Here is a 23795-nt window from a genome sequence, read left to right as displayed (position 1 = left end):
GGTTATTGCTACCCAGTACTAGCCAGCTCCAGCACATTGAACGTCAGCAGATTAGGTCCTTGCAGGGAGGCTGGCCTGGAAAGGGGGAGAGGTGGGAGAAAGCGCAGAGTTGAGAGGGTACAGATAAGGGATTCTCAGTTCTGTAGCATCCCCCCACAACCCAGCCCCACTCTGGTGCGTGCGCCCGCGCGCCCCAGGAGTACAATAATAAGGTTTCCTCTCCAGGGAGCAAGTCATGTAGTGAGTGCTCAGTAAATGTTTGTTGAAGGAATGATTGAATGCGTAAATATTCGGAATGCCTGAATTTGCAAGCGCCTTGAATTTGAATTCCAGTCCTGAGTGACTACAACCCTTGGGTGCATTAAAGTCTTTAATTATGTTATTTTCACTAATAAAGCTTATTAAAAGTGTTTACTGAGCATTTACGCATATGTAACAACGAATCCCACCATTATAATGCACCAATAAAAATATGGGGGGAAAAGTATTTACTGAGCATCTACTACAGGCTACTTTACACGGATCTGAGTTTTGAAAGCCCGCCGTGGGGCGGCGCTTCAGGGACAGAGCTTAACGAGTCCCCGCCCACTACAGCGAGGTCCAATCAGATCGGCGCAGGGACCCGGAAGCGAGGTTGTGGTTGTAGCGTGCGCTTCCGGAGGAGACAGATAAGTTGTTGTCCCAGGTGTGGACGCCTCAGTCCAACCTCCTCAGCAAAGATGTTCTACCACGTGAGTAGGCGCCGGGTGGCGACGAGGGTTGGGTCTCGAGGTGCAGCGAGGCTGGGCGCCTCTTCTCGCCCCTTGCCCTCGCCGCTCCTGGCCCGGTCTCCATTCTCCTTTCACTGCAGATCTCCCTGGAGCACGAGATCCTGCTGCACCCGCGCTACTTCGGCCCCAACTTGCTCAATACCGTGAAGCAGAAGCTTTTCACCGAGGTGGAGGGAACCTGCACCGGAAAGTAAGTTTGCTCCCATCGCGCTGTAAGGTCTTTGCGCACACAGTGCCCCAAGCCAACAACTCTCTACCTAATTCCTACTCATCTTGTAAGGCCGTGCAACCCACTCTGGGAAGCCCTCTCACCCTCCCAGGCCCCAGGCAGCCAGTTGCTTCCTTCCCAAGGCGTCCTCTGCAAAATTGGATAATGAGACTTCCCTCAGTCGAGATTGGACTTTTCCTTTAGTCTGCAAACACTTTAAAAGCTCCTGTTGTGTGTCAGGGCGTATGTTGGATCCTGCAAACATGCATTGAAAACAGAATTAGGCTAGTCCTCGTAGAGCTCAGAGTTTAATCATTGTTCCTGTGTGTGCTCTTCTGTGATTCTGCTGGGTTTCTCTATACCCTGTGCCCAGGGAACCTGGCATGGCACATCATGGGCCTCAGTGTTTCCTGAATGAATGATCTGAAAAAACACAACGAGAGTTTATGAGAAGGAATAGGGTTGAGACTTGACTTCTTTGAGTTTTGCACAGAAGGGTCTCCCACAGACCCTTATGAGTGGGCTGGGATTCAGTCCAGGATAGTAGAGTCTGGGCTTCCAGCATCAGAATATCAGAATAACCTAGGGCTGTTCCTTTTATGTTTAGTTTTGGGGGCTTTTTGGTATGGGGATTGAACCGGGGGGTGCTTAATCACTGAGCCACATCATTGGCTCTTGTTTTTTTTTTTTTTTTTTTAATTTGGAGACAGGGTCTCACTATGTTGTGGGAACTGGCTTTGAACTTGCAATCCACCCCGAGGGCCTCTTTAATTTGATTAGACTGGCCATGAACTTGTGATCCTCCTGCCTCAGGCTTCTGTGTGTCTGGGATTTCCACCATGCCTGACAGGCTGTTCTTTTTAAAATTTTTAAAGATTTATTTTCTTAACAAGTTTGTTTTTCTTTTCTTGCTTTCTTTTTGCCATACTGGGGATTGATTCCAGCGGTCTTTTATCACTGAGCAACATAGCTGGGCAGTTTGTTTGTTTGTTTAGTACTGGGGATTAACTTGGGTGCTTAACTACTGAGTCACACCTAGACCTCTTTAAATTTTATATTATTATTATTATTATTATTTTGGTACCAGGGATTGAAACCAGAGCTCAGCTCTTAACACTGAGCAACATCCCCAGCCCTTTTCTGTATTTTATTTAGAGACGTGGTCTCACTGAGTTGCTGAGGCTGGCTTTGAACCCATGCCTCAGCCTTCCAAGCTGCTGGGGATTATAGGCATTCACCACTGCACCCAGTTTCTGGGGCAGTTCTTGATCATGCTGGTTCTTGAGCTGCTTTTTTCCCTATAGAATCAGGACTGCCTGAGAGCCTTCAGGAGAATCTTCATTTTTTTTTTTTTTTTTAACTTCTCAGTAAAATGAAGGGTCAAAAAAAGACACAGAGCTGGGCATGGTGGCACATACCTATAATCCCAGCTACTCTGGAAGCTGAGACAGGAGTATCATAAGTTCAAGGCCAGCCTTAGCAACTTAGTGAGACTCTCAAAATAAAAACCAGTATACTTTATTTTCTGATGTTTTATTTTGCACACCAGATAAGGAAAATGATGACCTGAAATATGTCAAGGACAGTAATTAAGGACTCTACAAAAATTTCCCCAGTTGTACAAGTATAGATACCTTGATTTAGAGTATTTTTCATAATAATTCCCGAGAATCTTCATATAAAAAGTTCCTCCCTTGGGGCTGGGGATGTGGCTCAAGCGGTAGCGCGCTCGCCTGGCATGCGTGCGGCCCGGGTTCAATCCTCAGCACCACATACAACCAAAGATGTTGTGTCTGCCGAAAACTAAAATAAATAAATAAACATTAAAAAATTCTTAAAAAAAAAAGTTCCTCCCAGGTGATTCTGAGGCATAACAAAGATTGAGGTCCATTAACTCAGTACGGCTTTCTTCTTGGACATTTGTTGTAAAATTTTGAAAGCAGCATTTGAGCTGACAAATATTTATCTGTATCCTTTCTCTTGGCCATTAAACTCTGAGGGTCAGAGGTGACAACTTTCCCCCTTGTCCCCTCAGGCTCAGTGACTGTTGCTGCAGATGGCTTTAGAGGCTCTTGTAATACAGTGCCTTTCTCTTTTTGTCTTCCTTGTAGGTATGGCTTTGTAATTGCTGTCACCACCATCGACAACATTGGTGCTGGTGTAATCCAGCCAGGCCGGGGCTTTGTTCTTTATCCAGTTAAGTACAAGGCCATTGTTTTCCGGCCTTTTAAAGGCGAGGTTGTGGATGCTGTGGTCACTCAGGTCAATAAGGTAAGAACACTCATAGGAGGCCATGGTGTGTGTCCTCAGGAATTCTAAGATGCGTCCTCATTCCACTTACTAACTCTGTACCTTAGTCAAGTCACTTCTTTGTACCTGTCAAAATACTCAAGGGCATGTGAGTCAATGTGAATAATTACAACAGGAGCCTACATTGACTGAGTAGTTACTGTGGACCAAGTATTGTTCAAAGCCCCACAGTGACTGTGTTTCTATCTCTGTTTACAGACACTGAAGCTTAGAGAAATGTACTGGCCAAGACTCTGTGGCCAACAAGGGTTTATATCTTGGGCTAATAAGTCCTAGGTTTAAATTCTTTACAATTACACTATATTTGCTTAATTTAAATGAAAGGTGGTTCTGGGCCTTTCATTTCATTACAGGCCTGTAATCCAGCAATTTAGGAGGTCAGGTAGGAAGATAGCAAGTTTGAGGTCAACCTCAGCAACTTAGTGAGACAGGGTGGTGTAGGGGATGTAGTTCACTGGTACAGTATTTGTCTAGCATACATGAGGCCCTGGGTTTAATCCCCCACATGGGAAGGGGAAAAACAGTAAAATGAAGGGTCAAAAAAAGACACAGAGGGGCTGGGGATTTGGCTCAAGCGGTAGCGCGCTCGCCTGGCATGCGTGCGGCCCAGGTTCGATCCTCAGCACCACATACAAACAAAGATGTTGTGTCCGCCGAAAACTAAAAAATAAATATTAAAATTCTCTCTCTTTAAAAAAAAAAAAAAAAAGACACAGAGCTGGGCATGGTGGCACATACCTATAATCCCAGCTACTCTGGAAGCTGAGACAGGAGTATCATAAGTTCAAGGCCAGCCTTAGTAACTTAGTGAGATTCTCAAAACAAGGGGATATAGCTTAGTGGTAAAGTGCCTGTGGGTTCAATACTGGAATCAATTAAAAAAAAAAAAAAAAGCAAATGTTGCAGTTCAGACTGGATACAGATAAAAATGGTGGTCTTGTCAGAGCAATTTTAGAGGAGGAAAAGTTTATTTGGCCCTTGTGGTTTTAGAGGTCTCAGTCCACAGACAACCACCTCTGTTGCTCTGGGCCCGGATAAAGCAGAACACAATGGCAGAAGGGAGTGGAGGAGGAAAGCAGTTCAGGAGAATGCAATCCGGAAGCTGAGTTCCACTCAACAGGGAAAAGATAGAAGCCCCCAAAGCACATTCCCAGTACCTACCTCCTTCAGCCACATCCTATCTGCCTACAGTTACCACCCTGTTCGTCCATTCAAGTGGAATAACATACTGATTAGGTTAAAGCTTACAGCCCGATCATTGCACCTAATGATTGTCTAATGTGAGCTTTTGGGGACATCCGAAAACTTAAGGATTTGAGAGAAAAAAGGAAAGAATGATTATTAATTTTCCTCCTAGGTTGGACTCTTCACAGAAATTGGGCCCATGTCTTGCTTCATTTCTCGACATGTAAGTCTAGACACGTTGGGTGGGGCTAAGGAAGAGACACCCAATCATGACCATCTACTGAAACATTCAGTGCAGCTGGGTGTGGTGGCATGTGCCTGTAATCCCAGGGACTCAGGAGGCTGAGATAGGAGGATTGCAAATTTGAGGTCAGCCTCAGCAACTTAGTAAGAGCCTGTCTCAAAAAAAAAAAAGGCCTTGGGAAGTAGCTCAGTGGTAAAGCTTCCCTGGGTTTAATCCCCAAGAGTTTAAAAAAAAAAAAATGCTGACCCGGCCTGGCTCTGTGGTATGCGTATGTAATCCCAGCTACTAGGGAGGCTGAGTCAGGATGGCAATTTGAAGCCAGCCTGGGCAATTTAGCAAGACCCTATGTCAAAAAGCAGTGGCTGAGGTGGGGGGAGGGGATATGATTGTCTATTCACAGGCTGGGGGTATAGCTTAGTGGTAGAGCACTTGTCTAGCATATGTGAGGCCTTGGATTTGATCCCCAGCACCACAAAAATAAATAAGCAAAGTGCTGACAAGTATCACTTTTCCTTTCAGTCCATCCCATCAGAGATGGAATTTGATCCTAATTCTAACCCACCATGTTACAAGACAATGGATGAGGTGAGTGGGTAGGAGGAAGGCAGAGGGGGGGAATAGGCCAGGCTGAGGGAAGAGGATTGCCCTGGGAATGTCTGAGTACACTGTTGTCTCCTCTTCTTAGGACATTGTGATTCAGCAGGAGGATGACATCCGCTTGAAGATTGTGGGGACCCGCGTGGACAAGAACGACATTGTGAGTCTCTTGCCTACCATAGCCATACCAGGCAGAACTGAATGCTGTGGACTTCTTTACCACCCACAGTTCTGGGGGAGGGGGTGGGGTTCTGTGGTGTTCTGGGTGGCAGAAGACCTGGGGCTTGTGGGGTAGAGGAGGTTCTGCTCTTGCCTTGTCCTGGTTTCATGTTTATTTTCTTTCCTACAGTTTGCCATTGGCTCCCTGATGGATGATTACTTGGGTGAGTGCCTGATTTGTGGTGACAGGGCTGTTTCCTGGAGATTGGGTGTGTAGGAGAGGGAAGTGGGTGTAGGATTTAATGTCTGGGACAGAGACATTAGAAATTTTTATTCTGTCTGCTTGGAAGATCTAGGACCTGTGCCCTTGGGATGGGAAGTAGGTGGTTGTGGCTGCCCCTGAGCTCTGGGTGTAACTGATGTACCTTTCCTGTTTTCACAGGGCTTGTGAGCTGAGCATGGGAGCCTCCTACCATGTGTGATCTTGATCTACAAAACGTTGCTTTAATACTTGCTGAGTTGTCTAGAGACTCCCTCTGGCTGTTGTTGGGGGAAGCAAGGAAGGTTCTTTGTCCCTGAAGACATCTGGTGCTTCTTCCAGTTTAGCTGTTGCTTGACTCTGTGTTCTAACTATAAAAGGTCATTGGTTCTCATGCAAGTGTCATGTTCTTTTTTTGGTTTTGTTTTGTTTTATTTTTTGGTGCTGGGAATTGAACCCAGGGCCCTGTACATGCAAGGCAAACACTCTACCAATTGAGCTATATTCCCAGCTCTCATATTCTTTTTTGGGTAGGAGCAACACTCTTTAAAAAGGTCATTAGCCAGTTACTCACTAGACCTTTTCCTTGGCCTGATGTTGCAACTGTCCTTGGCCACACAGGGGATTTAACAAACCCTTTTGCTAAGGCCTGAAGTTAACCTCATTGTAGGCAAACTGATATTGGATCATTGACTTTCAGTAAATGAAAACCATCATCACAGCCATTCTGAGTCCTAATCTAGTATCAGAGTGTTTGCCTTTCCCATGACCTTAAACAGGTCCAAGAGTATAAGAGGGAATGGGGGGAAGAAACAACAGATAAGGAGAAATTAACCAGAGAAGAGTAATAGCGCAGATTACAGAGTCCCAACACATCCCTTTTATTTTTTGTGGTACTGGGGAATTGTTTTTTTTTTTTTAAAGAGAGAGGGGGAGAGAGAGAATTTTTTAGTATTTATTCTTTATATTTCTGCGGACACAACATCTTTGTTTGTATGTGGTGCTGAGGATCGAACCTGGGCCGCGTGCTACTGCTTGAGCCACATCCCCAGCCTGGTACTGGGGAATTGAAATGGGAACTGTACCACTGAGCTATATCACCAGCCCTTTTATTTATTTTTATTAAATATTTTAGTTGTTGATGGAACTATTATTTATATGCAATGCTGAGACTCGAACCCAGTGCTTCACACATGCTATGCAAAAGAGTTTATAATCAGGGTCACAAAAAATACATGAAATGCCTACAAGATTAAACAAACACGATGGGCTGTGGTTGTGGCTCAGTGGTAGAGCACTTGCTCAGCATATGTGAGGACTTGGGTTTGATCCTCAGCACCAGATAAAAATTAATTAATTAAAGGTATTGTGTCCATCTACAATTTATTTATTTATTTTTTTAAAGATAGAGTGAGAGAGGGAGGGAGAGAGAGAATTTTTAATATTTATTTTTTAGTTTTCGGCGGACACAACCTCTTTGTATGTGGTACTGAGGATCGAACCCGGGCCGCACGCATGCCAGGCGAGTGCGCTACCGCTTGAGCCACATCCCCAGCCCCTCCATCTACAATTTAAAACAAACCACAAGATTATTTCTCCACGTTGAAGTGCCCTTTTCCAGCTTGCCTATTTGCTTCTGACTAATCTGTCAAATCTGGGTTCAGTTATGCCCCCGTTAAGTTTCATGCCTGAGTCAGACATGAGAAACTGTAATTCTGTCAGGAAGACATAGGCCATGTCCCTTTGAATGGGAAGTATATGGTTGTGGCTTCCCCCCATAATTTTATTGTATGGTTTATATAATGCACCTGAGCTGGTGGCTGCCACTGGCTGTCCAGACCAATAAACCTTAGGTGATCCACCAGCAGCCCAAATGAGGCTGAGCTGACAATCAAATTCAGACCTTCAGGAGGGAGGGCCTCCTTTCTCCTTCCTTTCACAGAGGAGGACAGACACTCAGCATTGAAGAAGGAAACCACTCCAATGTTACTTTGAATATAACTGGAAGAGACTAAGTGGAGTCAGTCTCCTCAGATGGGGTTGCTATAGCAACCCTAGTTACATCCATCAGGTTTTCACAGCACCAAGTCCCAGAGGATTTTCTTTTCTAGACAAGAGCATCTAGCCCTGAGAAAGAGGAAGGGTGAGGAGGCTATATACACACATATTCCCCTGCAGAAAGTGCCCTTCTAGAACTAAAATAATAAAAGAGCTGGAAGTGTAGCTCAGTGGTAGAATGCCCTGGGTTCAATCCTATACACTACAAATAATTTTTAAATAAATAATAAAGATGAAAAACGAATTAAGCCAGGTTTGGTGTTACAGTCTTTTAATCTAAGCGACTCCAGAGGCCAGCCTCAGTAATTTATCAAGACCCTGTCTCAAAAAAATAGGAAGGAATGTGGGTTAGCTCAGTGGTAGAGTGCCCCTGGTTCAAACTGCAGTGTGTGGAGGGGAGGGGTAGGGAGAAAAGCCCCCTGCAAACTACCCCATCTTGGGTGAACTTAGTAGAGCAATTCACTATCTCCCTTGTGATGTGTTAATGGCAGTTCAATCCCCCCTCTCGCCAGGTGCTTTCACAGACATTATTTAATCTACAACAAACTTAGGAGGCGGGCATTGCTACCTCAGTTTGTATATGCGGGAAAACATGGTTAGGTAATTTTCCCCAAGGCGTGTCAGAAATTGGAACTCAAGTCGGTGATCCCAAATACCGTCCTTTATTCAGTAAGCCCACTGTTTATCAGTTGAGAACGGAGTGGCTTTAGTCATAATGGGAGGTGAGAAAAGGGCGTTATAAGGGTTGGATGGTTCTGTAAATTGGTCAAGAAGTATGGAGGCAGGTGAGGACGTATATTTGGCTCACTGGACAGAATTCAAAGCTTGCACCAGTGTTTGGCCCTGTCAAAAGTTTCTTGTGTCGGCAGGGAACAGCTGCCAGAAGCCCCACTTACCTTTCAGGAAGCGGAAGAGGCAGGTTAGGTGATGTTGGAGAGGGAGGTTGAGCAGGAAAATTAAGCCAGACACCAAAGTCTGAAGCTTTTTCCTATAGTCGCGAAATTGAAAGTGGTCGTAAACTGGGGAGCAGACAAAAATCAAGGGAATGGAAATGCTTTTCCACAAGAATATTTTTGTTTTTTGGTACTGGGGATTGGACCCAGTCCAATGTATTTCAGTCCTACCGCTGAACTACATCCCTACACCTCTATTTTTTGTTTTGAGACAGGGGCTCACCAAGCTGCTGAGGTTCGCTTCAGTCTTGCACTTGCGATCTTCCTGCCTCAGCCTCCTGAGTAGCTGGGATTAGAGGACATGTTTATTCAATGCATGCCAAACCATACACACCTGCTTCGCAAACTAGCGAGAGCTGTTGCTTTAAGAAGCTGGAGCCTTCAGCATCACGTGATTTCCGGCGCCCAGCGTCCGCGCCTCGCTTCCTCACAGGCTAATCACGTGGCGGGAAGGCTCCCGGAGGGCGGGAACTTCTCCAGACGGCCGGCGATTGGCTGGGCTCGTGGAGGGTGGTGCCGGGGCGCGGAGAGAGGGAATTAGTGCGAGCGGGGTGAGTGGGAGCTGCCTCCACCGCCCACGCCTCGGTAGCTGCCCTCGCCACGCGAAGCCCTCAGGTGAGCTGGCCTGGCCGAGTCCAAGGGCTCCCAGTCGCTCCGCAGGCTGCTCCCTTCAGGTGCTGGGGCCCGCCCACTTCCCTGTACACGTGATCCAAGTTCGTGAACCTTGACCTCCTACCCCACCCCAAGCCCTCAGTGCCTGGGGTGAGCCGGGCTGGGTGGGAGGACGGATCTCGGCTGGAACGTGGAGGTCAGTGTCCCCGCCTCCTTCCAGAGTGGCTGGGGATGGGCAGGAGAGGAGGCTGAGGAGCGAAAGACCTTGGTCACAGGCCATATCTTACGGGGTCCCAATAGGGACCTATAATAGGGAAACGCCGGCAAGGCAAGACTTAGTGCTCCCATTTTACAGATGTGGAAACTGATTGGAGGATCGAGGGTCGCCGAGTGGTGGGTCTCCAACACCAGTTTCTTTGGGTTGCGAATCTAGGTTTTCTTCCCCACACAAGCTGGCAGCACCTGAGTGCAGTGTTGTGGAATGATTAGGAAAAGGGGTGTGAATCCTTGCTTCCTACTAGCTAGCGCTCACTGGATCATCTTGGGTAAGCCCTGTAACGTTAAGCTCTCTCAGGTTTGATCACCTTGGCTGTGAGATAACAACATGTATAACATGTATATCATTGTCAAGAAGGATCCAATAAGGTAATCCGGACATAGTGTTTACTCAGTGCTTCAGGCAATTTATGTGCTTAGTAAAATAGCCATTCTTTCTTCCTTCTTTCAGCAAGTGTTTATTGAAGGCCTAGTATGTGGTGACATTGCTGGATACTTGGGATGCAAAGGTGAGCAAACAGACATGGTCCTGGCTGCCATGGAGCTTACATAGTTTAGTGGGTAGGTAGGTGTTAATTAAAAAGTCACACAAATGTCTACAAACTTTTTTTGGAAGGGGTGGTGCCTGGATTGAACTCAGGGTGCATAACCACTGAGCCATGTCCCCAGCCTTTTTTTTTTTTTTAATATCTTTATTTTGTTTATTTTTATGTAGTGCTAAGGATCGAACCTAGTGCCTCACTTGTGCCAGGCAAGTAAGTGCTCTGCCAATGAGATGAACCACAGCCCCAGCCCGGTCCCAAGCCCTTTTTATTTTTAAGTTAGAGACAGGGTTTGAGATTACAGGCATGAGCTACCATACCTGGCTTCTACAAACTTTTATAACTGTCTTGAAGACAGAGTACAAGAACATGCAGAGAATTTGGGAAAACTTCCTGGAGAAAGTAACATTTGAACTGAGATCTAAAGGAATGAGTAGGAGTTCACTAGACAAAGAGGTCAGGGTAGAAGACGAGGAGACTTCAAAGCAGAATAACATTCAAAGGTCCTGAAATAAAATGTTTTGAGGAAGTAAAAGGGGGACATGGGTGGGAATGAAGAATACAAAAGAGAAAACTTGAATAAGTGTAGGCAGGTAAATGCAGACTCTGGGACATGGGCCAGAGATTTTCTTTATTTCAAAAGTAATTGAGAGCCATCGAGAAGAGAGCTGTAGAAGCCAAGTAGGAAGCTCATTGCACTTAGGGATAAAAAACAAGAGTCTTGGGGCTGGGGTTGTGGTTCAGTGGTAGAGCACTTGCCTAGTATGTTTGAGGCACTGGGTTCGATTCTCAGCACCACATATAAATAAATAAAGGTAAATCAACAACAACAAAAAAAAAAATATAAAAAGAGAACCAGTGAGTAGTGGGAGCAGTGTCTGGGTGGGTCACCTTGGAACCAGGCTTTGCTGCCTGAGGTACTGTTGTCTCACTTTGAATTGTGTGTGCATCTACCTTCCAGCTGCAGTGTGCATTGTTGGAGTGAGCCGTCATGTCTGTTTTTGTTAGGTTCTTATTCTGCCATATCCTGTGAACACAACAGGTTCCTGCATCCAGGCCTTGCAGCCAAAATGGGGAAGACCAGACACATGGGCAAAAAGCCAAACTTCTAAAAGCCTGGCTGGCCCAGATGTCATATGGTACCGAAGATCCCAGAGACTGGGTTTGTCTTACCAAGAGGAGAGGGAGGGAAGTCAGTCTGAGCAAAAGCCTGGTAGAAGTGCCTGAGGCAAGGTGGGAAGACACTAGCCTGGTTTACTAGAGGAGGGATCAGTGTGAACAGATGTGGGGATTTGGGACCAAAAGTAATATGTCAAACCAGGAAGTTTGGTCTTTTTTCATAAGCAATGGAGGAACATGAGACATATATTTTAGCAATGCAGTGTGAGGATTAAAGTCTTTTCATAAAAATTTAGTTGATGGTGGGTGTAGTAAGAATGAAAAGAGGACATGAAATTTTTGTTTGTAGTTAATAATGATGACATTGTTCATTGGTGTAGTGTTCCCTTTGTGGTGGTGGTTCTTTTGTGTGTTTGTGTGTGTGTAGGTGTGTGTGTGTGTGTGTAGGGGTGTGTGTGGGGTGTGTGTGTGTGTGTGTGTGTAGGGGTGGAAACCAGGGCCTTTTGCATGCTAAGCAGGCATTCTACCACTAAATTACACCTGCAGCCCTGGAGTTGTGTTCTAGTTCCTGATTTTCTTAGATATCATCTCATTTTATCTTTACAGTAAGTTAGGGCACAGTAAGTTAGGGCAGAGATTATTGCCCCTATTTGGAATACAGTGCTCGGACTGATGAAGGTCCTAGCCAGGTTCACATAGTAAATGGCAGAGCACAATTCTGTGGACCCAAAGGGCAGGCATTTTCCCTAGCTTCCCTATTGTCTGCTCACTGACCTGCCTATTTTCTTCCCTAAAACTCATTTTCCTCATCTGGGTATTCTGAGCTCCCTCTTCAGGGATTGTGGTGCAAGAGCAGCAAGACTGGTTGAGAGGTCTTGACTTGTCCTCCTAGATTCTCAGGCATACTGGGGGCAGCGTTTAAAATCTTCCGACTTTACTCCCAGCTCCACTGGGGCCATGTCAGAGCGAGAAGAGCGGCGATTTGTGGAGATCCCTCGGGAGTCAGTCCGCCTCATGGCAGAGAGTACAGGACTGGAGTTGAGTGACGAAGTGGCAGCCCTTCTCGCTGAGGATGTGTGCTACCGTCTCAGAGAAGCCACACAGGTGCCTCCTTCAGTACCCAATCCCCTGCTGTCCTTGTTCCTTTCCTCACCTGTTCCTACTCTGATTTACTTAGCACGTGCATGTTGGGCACCTCCCTGTGCTTTGAGGCTCTGAGATAGTCCTTGCCCTTGTCAGAGCTTGCATCTAGCCAGCCAGGCTGCCAGCATATGAAATGCTCATCAGGCATTTTCTAGTACTTCTCATAACAGCCCCACAGGCAGAGTGGCTATACTGTCACATTCTGCGTGTGAGATGTGACACCAGATGGATTGTTGTGTAGGAATTGGGCTGGAATGCAGATGATCACTGGTGTGATGTCTCCTTTGCCTCTTCCCCAGTGTAGTCCATTTCGCTTGGGGGTTTCCACACCGGCTCCTCCCTGTGTCCTGACTCTGGCTTCTGTTTCTGCCCTCCCAGAACAGCTCTCAGTTCATGAAGCACACGAAACGGAGGAAGCTGACTGTTGAGGATTTCAACAGGGCCCTCAGGTGGAGCAGTGTGGAGGTGAGAGGGGTGCAGGCTACAGAGGGCTCATGTAGCATGAGCATGAACTCACCTCCGTGTTCAGCTCAGGGTTAATGATATGATGAGACATGAAGACCAAACACGGCCACAACAGGACAAATGCCAGGTGCTGGGTCCAGACCATAGTAGTATGAGTTCTGAACAGAGTAGAGAGGAGGTCACTGGGGACCTCGAGGGTAGGGAAGTCTTCTTGGAAGAGATGGGACATGAACTAAGCCTTATGGAGGGCAAAGAACTTGAACCTAGTTTAATGTAATCCTGAAGAAAAACAGGCATGCTGGGTAAAGGAGGAACTGAGCATTTGTGTGGTGTTAGCATGTTTTTGTATATTGTTCTGGGGCATGGTGTTGAGAGATTAGTGTGACTAGGAGAGAGTAGTGAGTGTTCAGAGTTGGGTAAGTGCAAATGAGAGGGCCAGGAGTTTAGGGGTGGGGCTCAAAACCTCTACAGTTCCATGAGGAGGGGACTTATTTACCCCTTGACCCAGCAAGCCATGGATACTCCAGCCAAATTCCTAGCAGTGGCTCTGAGCCCCAGATTTCCTCTGCTTCTCTTGGGAACCTCTAGACTTCTCTCAGACATAGGTTCCCTGTCTTTAGCAGTAGTGCCCCTTCATGGTACCTGTTTCCTCCCTAGATTCAGGCTGCTCTCTAATCCCCTTTCCTTAGGCTGTGTGTGGTTATGGGTCTCAGGAGGCACTGCCTCTGCGCCCTGCCAGGGAGGGTGAACTCTACTTTCCTGAGGACCGAGAGGTGAACCTGGTGGAGCTGGCCCTGGCTACCAACATCCCCAAAGGCTGTGCTGAGACAGCTGTCAGAGGTGGCTGCTGGGGTCCTGCATGGGGTGGGGACAGCAGGTGGGTGGTCAGCAGTGGTGTTGGACTGACTGGTGAATGGGGTAGAATTTGGAGATGTAGGTGTTGTGATGAGGGGGAAAATCCCAGCCTGACATCTCTCTCTGACCTGGTTCTAGTTCATGTTTCCTACCTGGACGGCAAAGGGAACCTGGCACCTCAAGGATCAGGTAAGGTATAAAAACTTTCTTCTCTTAGATGCTGAGGGTAGGGCCTCTGTGCCTCTGTCTGCATCTGACAAGCATTTTGTGGTGCCTACCTTGCACTGTGTTCTGAGCAGGTACTGATCCCTGCTCAGAGGGCTGAGTTGGAGGTGGGATCTCAGACCCGTAACGAGTCATGATGCAGTATGTTGGAGGCCAGAACAGAAATCTAGGCAGCAAGCTGGGGGTCTCTGAGGTGAAGTGTCTCACTTCAGTGGATGCTGAACAGAGCTCCACAGAGCCTGAGACTCATCAGTATGACGCTCGAGGACTGAGCAGGAATGCCTGGTAGAGAGCACTTAGGAGAGAGCAGACAGAACACTGAGGTGTGTGGTGCCTGCATGGCCAGGGTGGAGCAGGCTGCTGAGCACAGCTGAAGTCTCCGCACTGTGGCTCTTCTGTCTGAATGGGCTTCTTGGGGATGTGTCAGTGGTGGGTGTGGGGGAGCAGGCTGCAGGAGTAGGTTGGGCCAGCTCTCCATCCAACCACTTCCTGCCCACCCCCTTGTAGTGCCCAGTGCGGTATCTTCACTGACGGATGACCTGCTCAAGTACTATCAGCAAGTGACACGGGCTGTGCTAGGGGATGATCCACAGCTGATGAAGGTGAGTGTTTCCAAGTTGGAGCTCAAAGTCAGGCTTATTCATCCATCTATCTATCTATCTATATTTATTTTTTAGTTATTGATGGACACAATATTTTTATTTTACTTATTTTTATGTGGTGCTGAGGATCCAACCCAGTGCCTCACATGTGTGAAGCAAACACTCTGCCACTGAGCCACAACCCCAGCCCTCAAAGTCAGACTCTTAAATCTCATGAAATAATTTCAGTTGCGTATTTCCTGGCTTCTTGAGACCAACTGAGCAGTGTGGGTGGAAGTTGTCCTCAGGGTGGGTATAGTTCTCTGAGGCAGCCTTCCTGTCACTCCCAATCCCTTCATCCTTTAGCAGGTTCTGTTGTTCCCTGGGGAAGGATTAGCTAGATGGGGCCTGGAGAGACTCCCTGACATCTCCATTCTAGAGCCCATTATTTGTGGTGTCTGTTGATTTTGGGACAAATGAGGCATCCATATTGCGGCCTTTATTTGCCTGGACTTGGACAGGAAAGGAGAAGAGTAAATAGAAGAGGCCAGGATTGTGTGCCTGGCCAGACCTGCTTTGCAGCACTTAGTCCCTGGGCCTCATACCATCCCATGCCTCTGGGCTCCACAGGGCCTGCTGAACACCTGTCATCTGACATCTTCTGTGCACAGTCAGGTGAGCCCGAGTTCTCATCTGACTGTGGATAGAAGGTGGTTTGCTCAGTTTTTTTCATACTGGTGGTTTAACCCAGGGCCTTGTGCATGTTAAGAAGTGTTCTACCACTGATCTGCATCCCTAGCCCATTTTTTAAATTAATTAATTAATTAATTTGGTACTAGGGATTGAACTCAGGGGCACTTAACCAGCCACATCCCCAGCTCTCTTTAAATATTTAATTGAGAGACAGGGCCTCGCTGAGTTGCTGAGGCCTCAGCCTCCCGGACCACTGGGATTACAGGGATACCACTGCGTCCAGCCCTAGCCCATTTTATTTTGAGACAGAGTTTTACTAGATTATCGCCATCTGTCCTCGCTGGTGACCTATGCTGGGTTCACTAATCTGACTATTCCAATAACTTAAGAAAATGGCAAAGAAAGCACGCAAACAGAGGTACCTTTTCAAAATCCAGGAGGGCTCTCTGACTTTAGGGGTCCATGGAAAGAGAGAGAACCACTGGAATTCTTTATTTTTATATAGGGGACACACAAAGGGAGGTTCCATGGAACATTCTATCCCATAAAGAGCAAAGGGATAGGATTACAAAGGAACAGGTGAGTGTAACTCAACCCCACTGGGTAATCCCTATTCCTAGAATGATGCCTCATTACCTGAGCAGCAGTAAAGCCCAAGTTATTGCAGGCCACAATAATTGTTCAGTATTTCTTGCTCAGAACTTAAGGGCATATGTCGCATTCCTCACGACTGAAACACTCAGGGGTACTCCAGGGGAACTGGGCTGCACAAAATAACCACACAAAAGACAGAGATACCTTTTTCTTTGTGGTCCTGGGACGGCTCCTCTAACCTTAAGGGTCCGCAGAAAGAGAGTGAGCACTTGCTGACCCCTTTTATTGAGGAGAAGCTATTCAAATGAGGCAAGGGTCAGGTTTCAGGGGTCTGAGTCTAGCTTTATGATGTCTGCTGTCAGCAGGTTGACTGACAACTAGGAAGGCCACACCCAAAGGCAGAGCAAAAGAAGAGGACATACAAAGGGCGTTTCCACTGGAACATTCTATCCCAAACAGGGCAAAGGGGTAATTTCACAAAGGAACAGGTGAGCATAGCTCAACCCATGGGGCTGCAGGAAGGCACGCCTACGCATGAAGACACATTTGTTAACATTTTTACTACTCTCAAAAGATTGGGGCTACCATCTACATCCACTTGAAAGTGGCCAGATTGGGCTGGGATTGTAGCTCAGTTGGTAGAGTGCTCGCCTAACATGTATGAGGCACTGGGTTCCATCCTCAGCACCACATAAATACAAATAAATAAAATAAAGGTATTTAAAAAAAAAAAAGAAAGAAAGTGGCCAGATCACTGGAAGTGACCAACGGTGCCTCAAACCAATCCGGAGAGGAAAATGCTGGTCACATGATGTGGTGGCCTCCCAGCAGGCATGTATTTCCAGAGTGCTCCTGACACTAAATTGCTGATGCTGGCCTGTGATCCTCTTGCCTCTGCCTCCTGAGTTGCTGGGATTATGGGTGTGGGCTGCCTCGTCAAGTTTATGTGAAGTGTTTTATATCCTTCATGTTTTCATGTGTCTGGCTACAGATATTTCCTTTGCTAAACTAAGAATAGTGCTATCATTCATTCTTGTCTTCAAAACTTGGCTCATAGCTGAAGGTGTAGCTCAGTTATAAAGTGCTTGCCTGGCGTGTGTGAGGCCTTGGGTTTGATTCTAGCACTGCAAGGGAAAAAAAACAGCTTGGTTCCTTTTCCTTTCGTCTTTCAGTGTAGTTGGCTGGCTGTAGGGCTTGGGGATTGAGCTCCTTTCTCACTCTTCTGTTGTCTGTTTTCATGGCTATTAGATTTAAGTCCTTTCTCCAAAGGAGTTTGAAGGGTCCAAGTGGTAAAGGTTCAGGACTGAGACCTGCTTTTACTCACTCTAATAACAGTACATGTTTATTGTAGAAGTACATATAAAAACAGAGTGTTCTATTTCTCCACTCACATATTTCCCTAGTGTATAAAGTATGGTTACTCTAGTATATATCTAAGTGGCATTATATTATATCTGGTTTTACAACTTGTTTTTCTTAGTTAAAAAAGTTGGACATTTAGGTTTTATTCACTTTTTTATTATTACAGACAGTACTGTGTGTGGCTGCATGATAGTGTGTTTCTGTAGGTTAAATTGCCAGAATTCTTGGATCAAAGAGTCTGAATATTAACACAGCAATACATGAAGATGGTGCTTAACTATGCTCCAGAGCCATGGCAGTTTAATCTTGGGGTGGTGGTTCTAGTGCATCCTGGTCCCTTCCTTTCAGGTCGCTTTGCAGGACCTTCAGACAAACTCCAAAATTGCAGCACTCCTGCCTTACTTTGTTTATGTGGTCAGTGGGGTAAGTGACCAGTGTGGGCGGGGAGATGACCCAGCAGTGTGGAGGGCTCACTGAAGGTGCTGCCAGAAGGCTCCTGCCTGCTCCCTTGTGTCCCTCTCAGCCACCCTCTTCTATCAACAGGTAAAATCTGTAAGCCATGACCTGGAGCAGCTGCACCGGCTGCTGCAGGTAGCACGGAGCCTGGTTCGCAACCCACACCTCTGCCTGGGGCCCTATGTCCGCTCCCTGGTGGGCAGTGTCCTTTACTGTGTTTTGGAGCCACTGGCTGCCTCCATCAACCCCCTGAATGACCACTGGACTCTGCGGGATGGGGCTGCCCTCCTGCTCAGCCACATCTTCTGGTAGCCACTGGGCTTTAACAAAGGGTGGGATTGCTGTACTCAAGTGGGTTGGGGAAGGGAGGTGGGGTGAAGCCTCTGGCTTTGAGGCTCTTAGGGGATGGGAATGTCTTTCTTTAGCGCTCCTTTGCTGGTGTGCTGTGGCACACTGGGATTCTACAACTGGGTTACAAATATATGGAGGTATTGTTCCTTCAGCCCTTGGATCCTGAGCCAGTCACCACCCCCACCCCCCACCCTCGCAACCTTGTCCACTTACCCTAGATGCCCCCGGGTGCCACACTAGTCTCTTTGTGTGCCATATCTTGAGACAGTTGGACAGTGCTGCACTTCATTTCTTTCTGTGACTGAATGTTGTTCTCACAGGACTCATGGGGACCTTGTAAGTGGCCTCTACCAGCAGATCCTGCTTTCCCTGCAGAAGGTCCTAGCAGACCCTGTGCGGCCTCTCTGCTCTCACTATGGGGCTGTGGTGGGGCTGCATGCTCTTGGCTGGAAGGTGAGAACCCTGGCCTTTCTTATAGAACCATGAGAGTTCCCCTATGTGTTGAAAAAAAATAGTACTGGTGTGTCTTTTATCATGAAAATGATATGTGCTTGCTATTGCCGTGTATTGAGTTCTTGCCTTAGGCCAGACTTAGTTTAACTTTATGTATATAAATATTGTATCCCTTCAAAAGTCCTCTGTGGCAGATGTTTATATAACCTCATTTTGTAAATTCCTCGCATTTCTCTCTTGTATTATTTGAAACATGAATAGATATTGAATGTTGTCAAATCTTTATAGCATTTCTATAGATTACCAAATGATTATGTGTTTTAGTTCTGTTAATATTAGGTTAATATTTTGTTAATAATAGGTATATTAGTGGGGTTTTATGCTATGCCATTCTTGCGTACCTGGGATAATTCTGTTTGCTGCTGTGGAGATTTTTATTGGAATCAAACAATCTATTAGTTTTAGAGAAAAGTGACATCGTTTTCTTGACCATGGAAATGTGTTTCCATTTTTTTAAGGTCTTGTCTTTAAGATGCTTTCATAATTTCTCAAAGGAGACTCACTCCCACACACATATATTTCTTTTCATGCTGGGATCAAATAAGCTTGTTAGGCAGCAAGTATTCCACCACTAAGCCATATTCCCAGTCCCTTTTACTACATTTCCTTTTTTTAAAAACATTATTTTTAGTTGTAGATGGACCCAGTAACTGTATCTTTTTATGTGGTGCTTAGGATTGAACCCAGTGCCTCACACGTGAGGTAAATGCTCTACCACTGAGCCACCACCCCAGCCTTATTACATTTATTCTTAGATCCTTGCTGCTCTTGATGCTGCCACAGTGATGTCTTCATGGTGTTGGTATACAGAGATGCAGTTGACCTTTGGGTGTTAATCCAGCTATTTTCCTAAACTATCATTGAAAATTCTTTGGGGATTTTAATGTAGAAAATGATGTGTGCAAGTAATGATATCTTTCTTTTCTAACTGTAGTATTTTTTAAATTTTATTGCAAGGATCACTAGTACTGCCTTATGAAAATAATTTTGTCATTTCCAATTTTCAAAGAAGTGTTAGGGTGTGTAACTGGATAGTAGTGAGCTTGCCTAGCATGTATAAAGCCCTGGATTCAATTCTCAGCACCAGGTTAAAAAAAAAGTGGTGGGTGCAGTGGCACACACCTGTAATCCCAGTGACTCAGGAGGCTGAGATAGGAGGATCAGGAGTTCTAAGCCAGCCTCAGCAAAAGTGAGGTGCTAAGCAACTCAGTGAGACCCTGTCTCTAAATCTACAACTTAAAAAAAAGTGCAAGCCAGGTGGACTAGTGCACACCTATAATCCTAGTGGCTGGAGAGGCTGAGGCAGGAGGGTCATGAATTCAAAGCCAGCCTCAACAATTTATCTAGACCCTGTCTCCAAATAAAATACAAAAAAGCACCGCGGATGTGGTTAGTACTTAAGTACCCCTGGGTTGAATCCCCAGTATTAAAAAAAAAAAAAATGCTTATAACCTTTCCCACTTAGGGTAATGTGTACTGTGTATATGTATTACATATTCTCAGGTTAGTAAAATTGTTATATGTTCTTATTTGTCTTATTATATTGATCTTTTATTGGATGCTTTTTCTGCATTTCTTTTTTCAGTTTAAAAATGTTAACTTTCTTGTCCATAATCCCAGTAACTCAGGAGGCTGAGGCAGGAGGATTCAGACTTTGAGAACAGGCTCAGCAATTCAGTAAGGCCCTAAGCAACCTAATGAGACCTTATGTCAAAATAAAAAGGGCTGGGGATATGGTTCAATGGTAAACCAGCTCTGGGTTCAATCCCCAATACCAAAATAAATAAACATATAAACATATAACAAAAAGGTTGAGGTATATAGCTCAGTGGTGGAGGGTTCTTGGGATCAATCCCCAGTATCATCCCTCAAAGATGCAGATAGTTTTCTGATTTGACTATTTCTGTGAGAAAATATCATTTTTTAAAAAAAGTTTTTAAATGAGATAGGCTCTCACTAGTTGCTGAGGTTGGACTTGAACTTGCAATTCTCCTGCTTTAACTTCCCTAGTTAGATTACAAGTGTGCCACACTGTGCCCAGCTTTTTTATTTTTAAATACCTTTATTTATTTATTTTTATGTGGTGCTGAGGATTGAACCCATTGCCTCACATACAATTGGTAGACAATTTCTACCACTGAGCTACAACTCCAAACTTTTTAAATTTTTTATATGTATTTTTAGTTGTTGATGGGCTTTATTTTATTCATTTATTTATATGCAGTGCTGAGAATAGAACCCAGTGTCTCTCACATGCTGGGCAAGCGCTTTAACACTGAACCACAACACCAGTCCCCCTCCTTTTTTTTTTTTAGTACCAGGGATTGAACTCGGGGGCACTTAACCACTGGGGCATATCCCCAGCCCTTTTTTGTATTTTATTTAGAGACAGGGTCTCACTGAGTTGCTTAAGGCCTTGATAAGTTGCTGAGGCTGACTTTGAACCTGTGATCCTCCTGCCTCAGCCCCTTGAGTAGCTGATTATAGGATTCACTGCACCTGGCTCTATCTGCTTTTTTCCAAATGATCCTAAGGTTTTTCTGCTTTTATCTGCCAGTGTGATTAATGATTTTTTTCTCTTTTTTTCCCAGTGCTGGGGATGGAGCCCAGGGCATCAGGCATGTTAGGCGGGTGCTCCACCAATGAGCTAAACTCTAATTTTGTTGTTATTGTTGTTATATTTTTGAGATGGTGTCTCACCACGTTGCTCAGGTTGGCTGGCACTGAATTCCTGTGCTCAAGTGATCCTCACACTTCATCTTCCTAAGCAGCTGGGACTATAGTTTCATACCACCAGGTGGATTTTCTGATAAATTTTATGGTTACATTTCTAGGATAAACTCCACTTGGTCATGGTATAGTCTTAAAGGAAACCCAAAGCTTTTAATGGACTATGTTGCATTTTTTTAAAAATATATTTTTAGTTGTAGATGGACACATTTTTTTTTTTATTTTTATGTGGTGCTGAGGATTGAACCTAGGGTCTCGCATGTGCTAGGTGAGTGCTCTATTGCTGAGCCACAACCTCAGCCCATGCTGCATTTTTATACTGCGGGGATTGCTAAACTTTATTTTTATTTATTTATTTTTAAAGAGAGGAGAGAGAGAATTTTTTTAATATTTATTTCTTAGTTTTCGGCGGACATAACATCTTTGTATGTGGTGCTGAGGATCGAACCCGGGCTGCACGCATGCTAGGCGAACGTGCTACTGCTTGAGCCACATCCCTAGCCCTAAACTTTAAAATTATCTATCTAGAATTGAAACACTGAGCCACATCTCCAGCTCTTTTTATATTTTGAGATAAGGTCTCACCCAGTTGCTTAGGGCCTCACTAAGTTGCTGGCTTTGAACTTGGTATCCTCCTGCCTCAGCCTTCTGAGTTGCTGGGATTATAGGTGTGCCACCATTCCTGGCAAAAGTATTTATACTGAGTTAAATCAATCATGTTTCTCTCATGTGCTGTCTAGGTTTAGTGTAAGGATTGTATTGGCCTTTCAGAATGAAGGGAAATAACATTTTTTAAATATTTGTTTTATAAATTGAGATAACCCTTTTTACTTTGGTAGATCTTTGTAAATTTTGACATGGTTTTCTTTGTAACTTTTAACTATTATTTCAATGTGTTTCAGTTATTTAAACTTTCATATTTCTTTGTGAGTCAGCAGTAAGTTAATAGTTTTTCTAGGAATTTTTTTGGTCAACATTTTCAAAAGTTTATCCTGTGAATGAGTGACCAAAATCTGCCTTATCCAACAAATGTTATCTCCAAGTCTTAGTTGCATTTCCCTCAAATTAATTACAAGATTTAAAATTGTATAATCAGAGTCTATTTCTCTGGTGCTTTTTGTGCAGATGGCCTGAACTGAGTTACACTTTACATCTAAATGAGAACTGTACTTTGCCTGATGATTGTGTTCACTAGTCTGCAAACTGTTAATCTGTGTTGTTAGCAAGGATTTTTAACATATGCTCGCTTAGCCTCCAGCAAACATATAGCAGGATGGTGGGGTCACTTCTTATTGTCTGACTTTGTACTCTATCTTTATCACCAATGCTTAACAAAGCCTTGGGCATATACACAGGTTCCAAATAAACGTTGGCTGAATATCCCAATCAGAGTTTAGGAGGATTGAGCCCTGTATAGAATCAGATAGAGGCAATAAACAACACAACAAAGAGACCTATTGCATTTCTTCTTTCCAGGCGGTAGAAAGAGTCCTGTACCCACACCTGTCTACTTACTGGACAAACCTGCAGGCTGTGCTGGATGATTATTCCGTATCTAATGCTCAGGTCAAAGCAGATGGACACAAAGTTTATGGAGCCATTCTGGTGAGTATCAACCCCTTCTAGCCTCCTTCCCCGGAATGAGCTCAGCACGCTTACTTTGTAGTACTTGATGGGCTTAGGCTCATCCTTGTCCCTTCCTCTTACAGGTGGCTGTAGAGCGCCTGCTGAAGATGAAGGCTCAAGCCGCCGAGTCCAGCGCGGGTGGCCCAGGCGGCATGGGGTTCCGGCGTTCGGAAGACCTGCCTTGGGACAGCCTTCTCCTTCAGGAGTCTCCTTCCGGGGGCGGTGCAGAGCCAAGCTTTGGGTCTGGTCTTCCGCTGCCACCAGGGGGAGCGGGGCCTGAGGACCCTTTTCCCTCAGTGACCCTGGCGGACATCTACCGTGAGCTCTACGCCTTCTTCGGTGACAGCTTGGCCATCCGCTTTGGCACGGGCCAGCCTGCGCCCACTGCCCCGAGGCCGCCCGGGGAGAAGAAAGAGCCGGCAGCCGCCCCGGACTCGGTGCGGAAAATGCCGCAGCTGACGGCCAGTGCCGTGGTCAGCCCGCAGGGTGACGAGAGCCCCCGGGGCGGCGGCGGTCCCCCGTCGGCCTCGGCGCCCGCGCCCTCTGAGGGCAGGCCTCTGCCGCGCGTGCACCGGGCTCGGGGAGCGCCCCGGCAGCAGGGCCCAGGCGCCGGCACGCGCGACGTCTTCCAGAAGAGCCGTTTTGCCCCGCGCGGCGCCCCCCACTTCCGTTTCATCATCGCCGGGCGGCAGGCCGGGCGGCGCTGCCGCGGGCGCCTCTTCCAGACTGCCTTCCCCGCGCCCTACGGGCCCAGCCCGGCCTCCCGCTATGTGCAGAAGCTGCCCATGATCGGCCGCACCGGCCGCCCGGCACGCCGCTGGGCGCTGTCGGACTACTCGCTGTACCTGCCACTCTGAGGCTGCCCGTCCCCGCCTCCCAAATAAATGTCGCGCCCGGAAGTGATGGCTC

The 23795-nt window shown here is 46.1% G+C and overlaps 2 protein-coding genes and 1 long non-coding RNA gene across 7 annotated transcripts; 2 read left to right on the top strand and 1 right to left on the bottom strand.

The window, feature by feature from the left end:
* Nucleotides 1-616: 616 nt before the first annotated feature.
* On the top strand, nucleotides 617-6126 carry Polr2g (RNA polymerase II subunit G). Its single transcript, XM_046445498.2, has 8 exons — nucleotides 617-731; nucleotides 851-960; nucleotides 3090-3249; nucleotides 4646-4696; nucleotides 5237-5302; nucleotides 5403-5474; nucleotides 5664-5697; nucleotides 5916-6126. Exons 1-8 carry the CDS (start codon nucleotides 720-722, stop codon nucleotides 5927-5929), a joined length of 519 nt encoding a protein of 172 aa, XP_046301454.1. The 5' UTR covers nucleotides 617-719; the 3' UTR covers nucleotides 5930-6126.
* LOC131424206 (uncharacterized) lies at nucleotides 957-9262 on the bottom strand. Its single transcript, XR_009226877.1, has 3 exons — nucleotides 8967-9262; nucleotides 2613-2781; nucleotides 957-1401 (listed from the first exon to the last, which is right to left on the bottom strand). It is a non-coding gene; the product is annotated as an uncharacterized LOC131424206 (long non-coding RNA).
* On the top strand, nucleotides 9228-23785 carry Taf6l (TATA-box binding protein associated factor 6 like). Of its 5 annotated transcripts, none has more exons than XM_046445484.2 (12): nucleotides 9228-9358; nucleotides 10083-10140; nucleotides 12237-12396; nucleotides 12814-12900; nucleotides 13590-13740; nucleotides 13894-13944; nucleotides 14488-14582; nucleotides 17559-17633; nucleotides 17754-17974; nucleotides 18338-18470; nucleotides 22737-22865; nucleotides 22970-23785. In XM_046445484.2, the coding sequence occupies exons 2-12, from the start codon at nucleotides 10133-10135 to the stop codon at nucleotides 23741-23743; spliced, it is 1884 nt and encodes a 627-aa protein (XP_046301440.1). In that variant the 5' UTR covers nucleotides 9228-9358; nucleotides 10083-10132; the 3' UTR covers nucleotides 23744-23785. The 5 variants fall into 5 exon arrangements, with proteins under 5 accessions (XP_046301440.1, XP_046301441.1, XP_046301444.1 ...); XM_046445485.2 differs by lacking the exon at nucleotides 9228-9358 and adding an exon at nucleotides 9415-9551; XM_046445488.2 differs by lacking the exon at nucleotides 9228-9358 and adding an exon at nucleotides 9415-9551 and having other exon boundaries at nucleotides 12185-12396.
* The last annotated feature ends 10 nt before the right edge of the window (nucleotides 23786-23795 follow it).

Source organism: Marmota monax, unplaced genomic scaffold (genome assembly GCF_021218885.2).
Source record: "Marmota monax isolate L192 unplaced genomic scaffold, Marmota_monax_Labrador192_F-V1.1 WCK01_AAM20220418_F8-fsc00038, whole genome shotgun sequence".
Classification (NCBI taxonomy): Eukaryota; Metazoa; Chordata; class Mammalia; order Rodentia; family Sciuridae; genus Marmota; species Marmota monax.
This window is presented reverse-complemented; position numbering and strand designations above follow the sequence as displayed.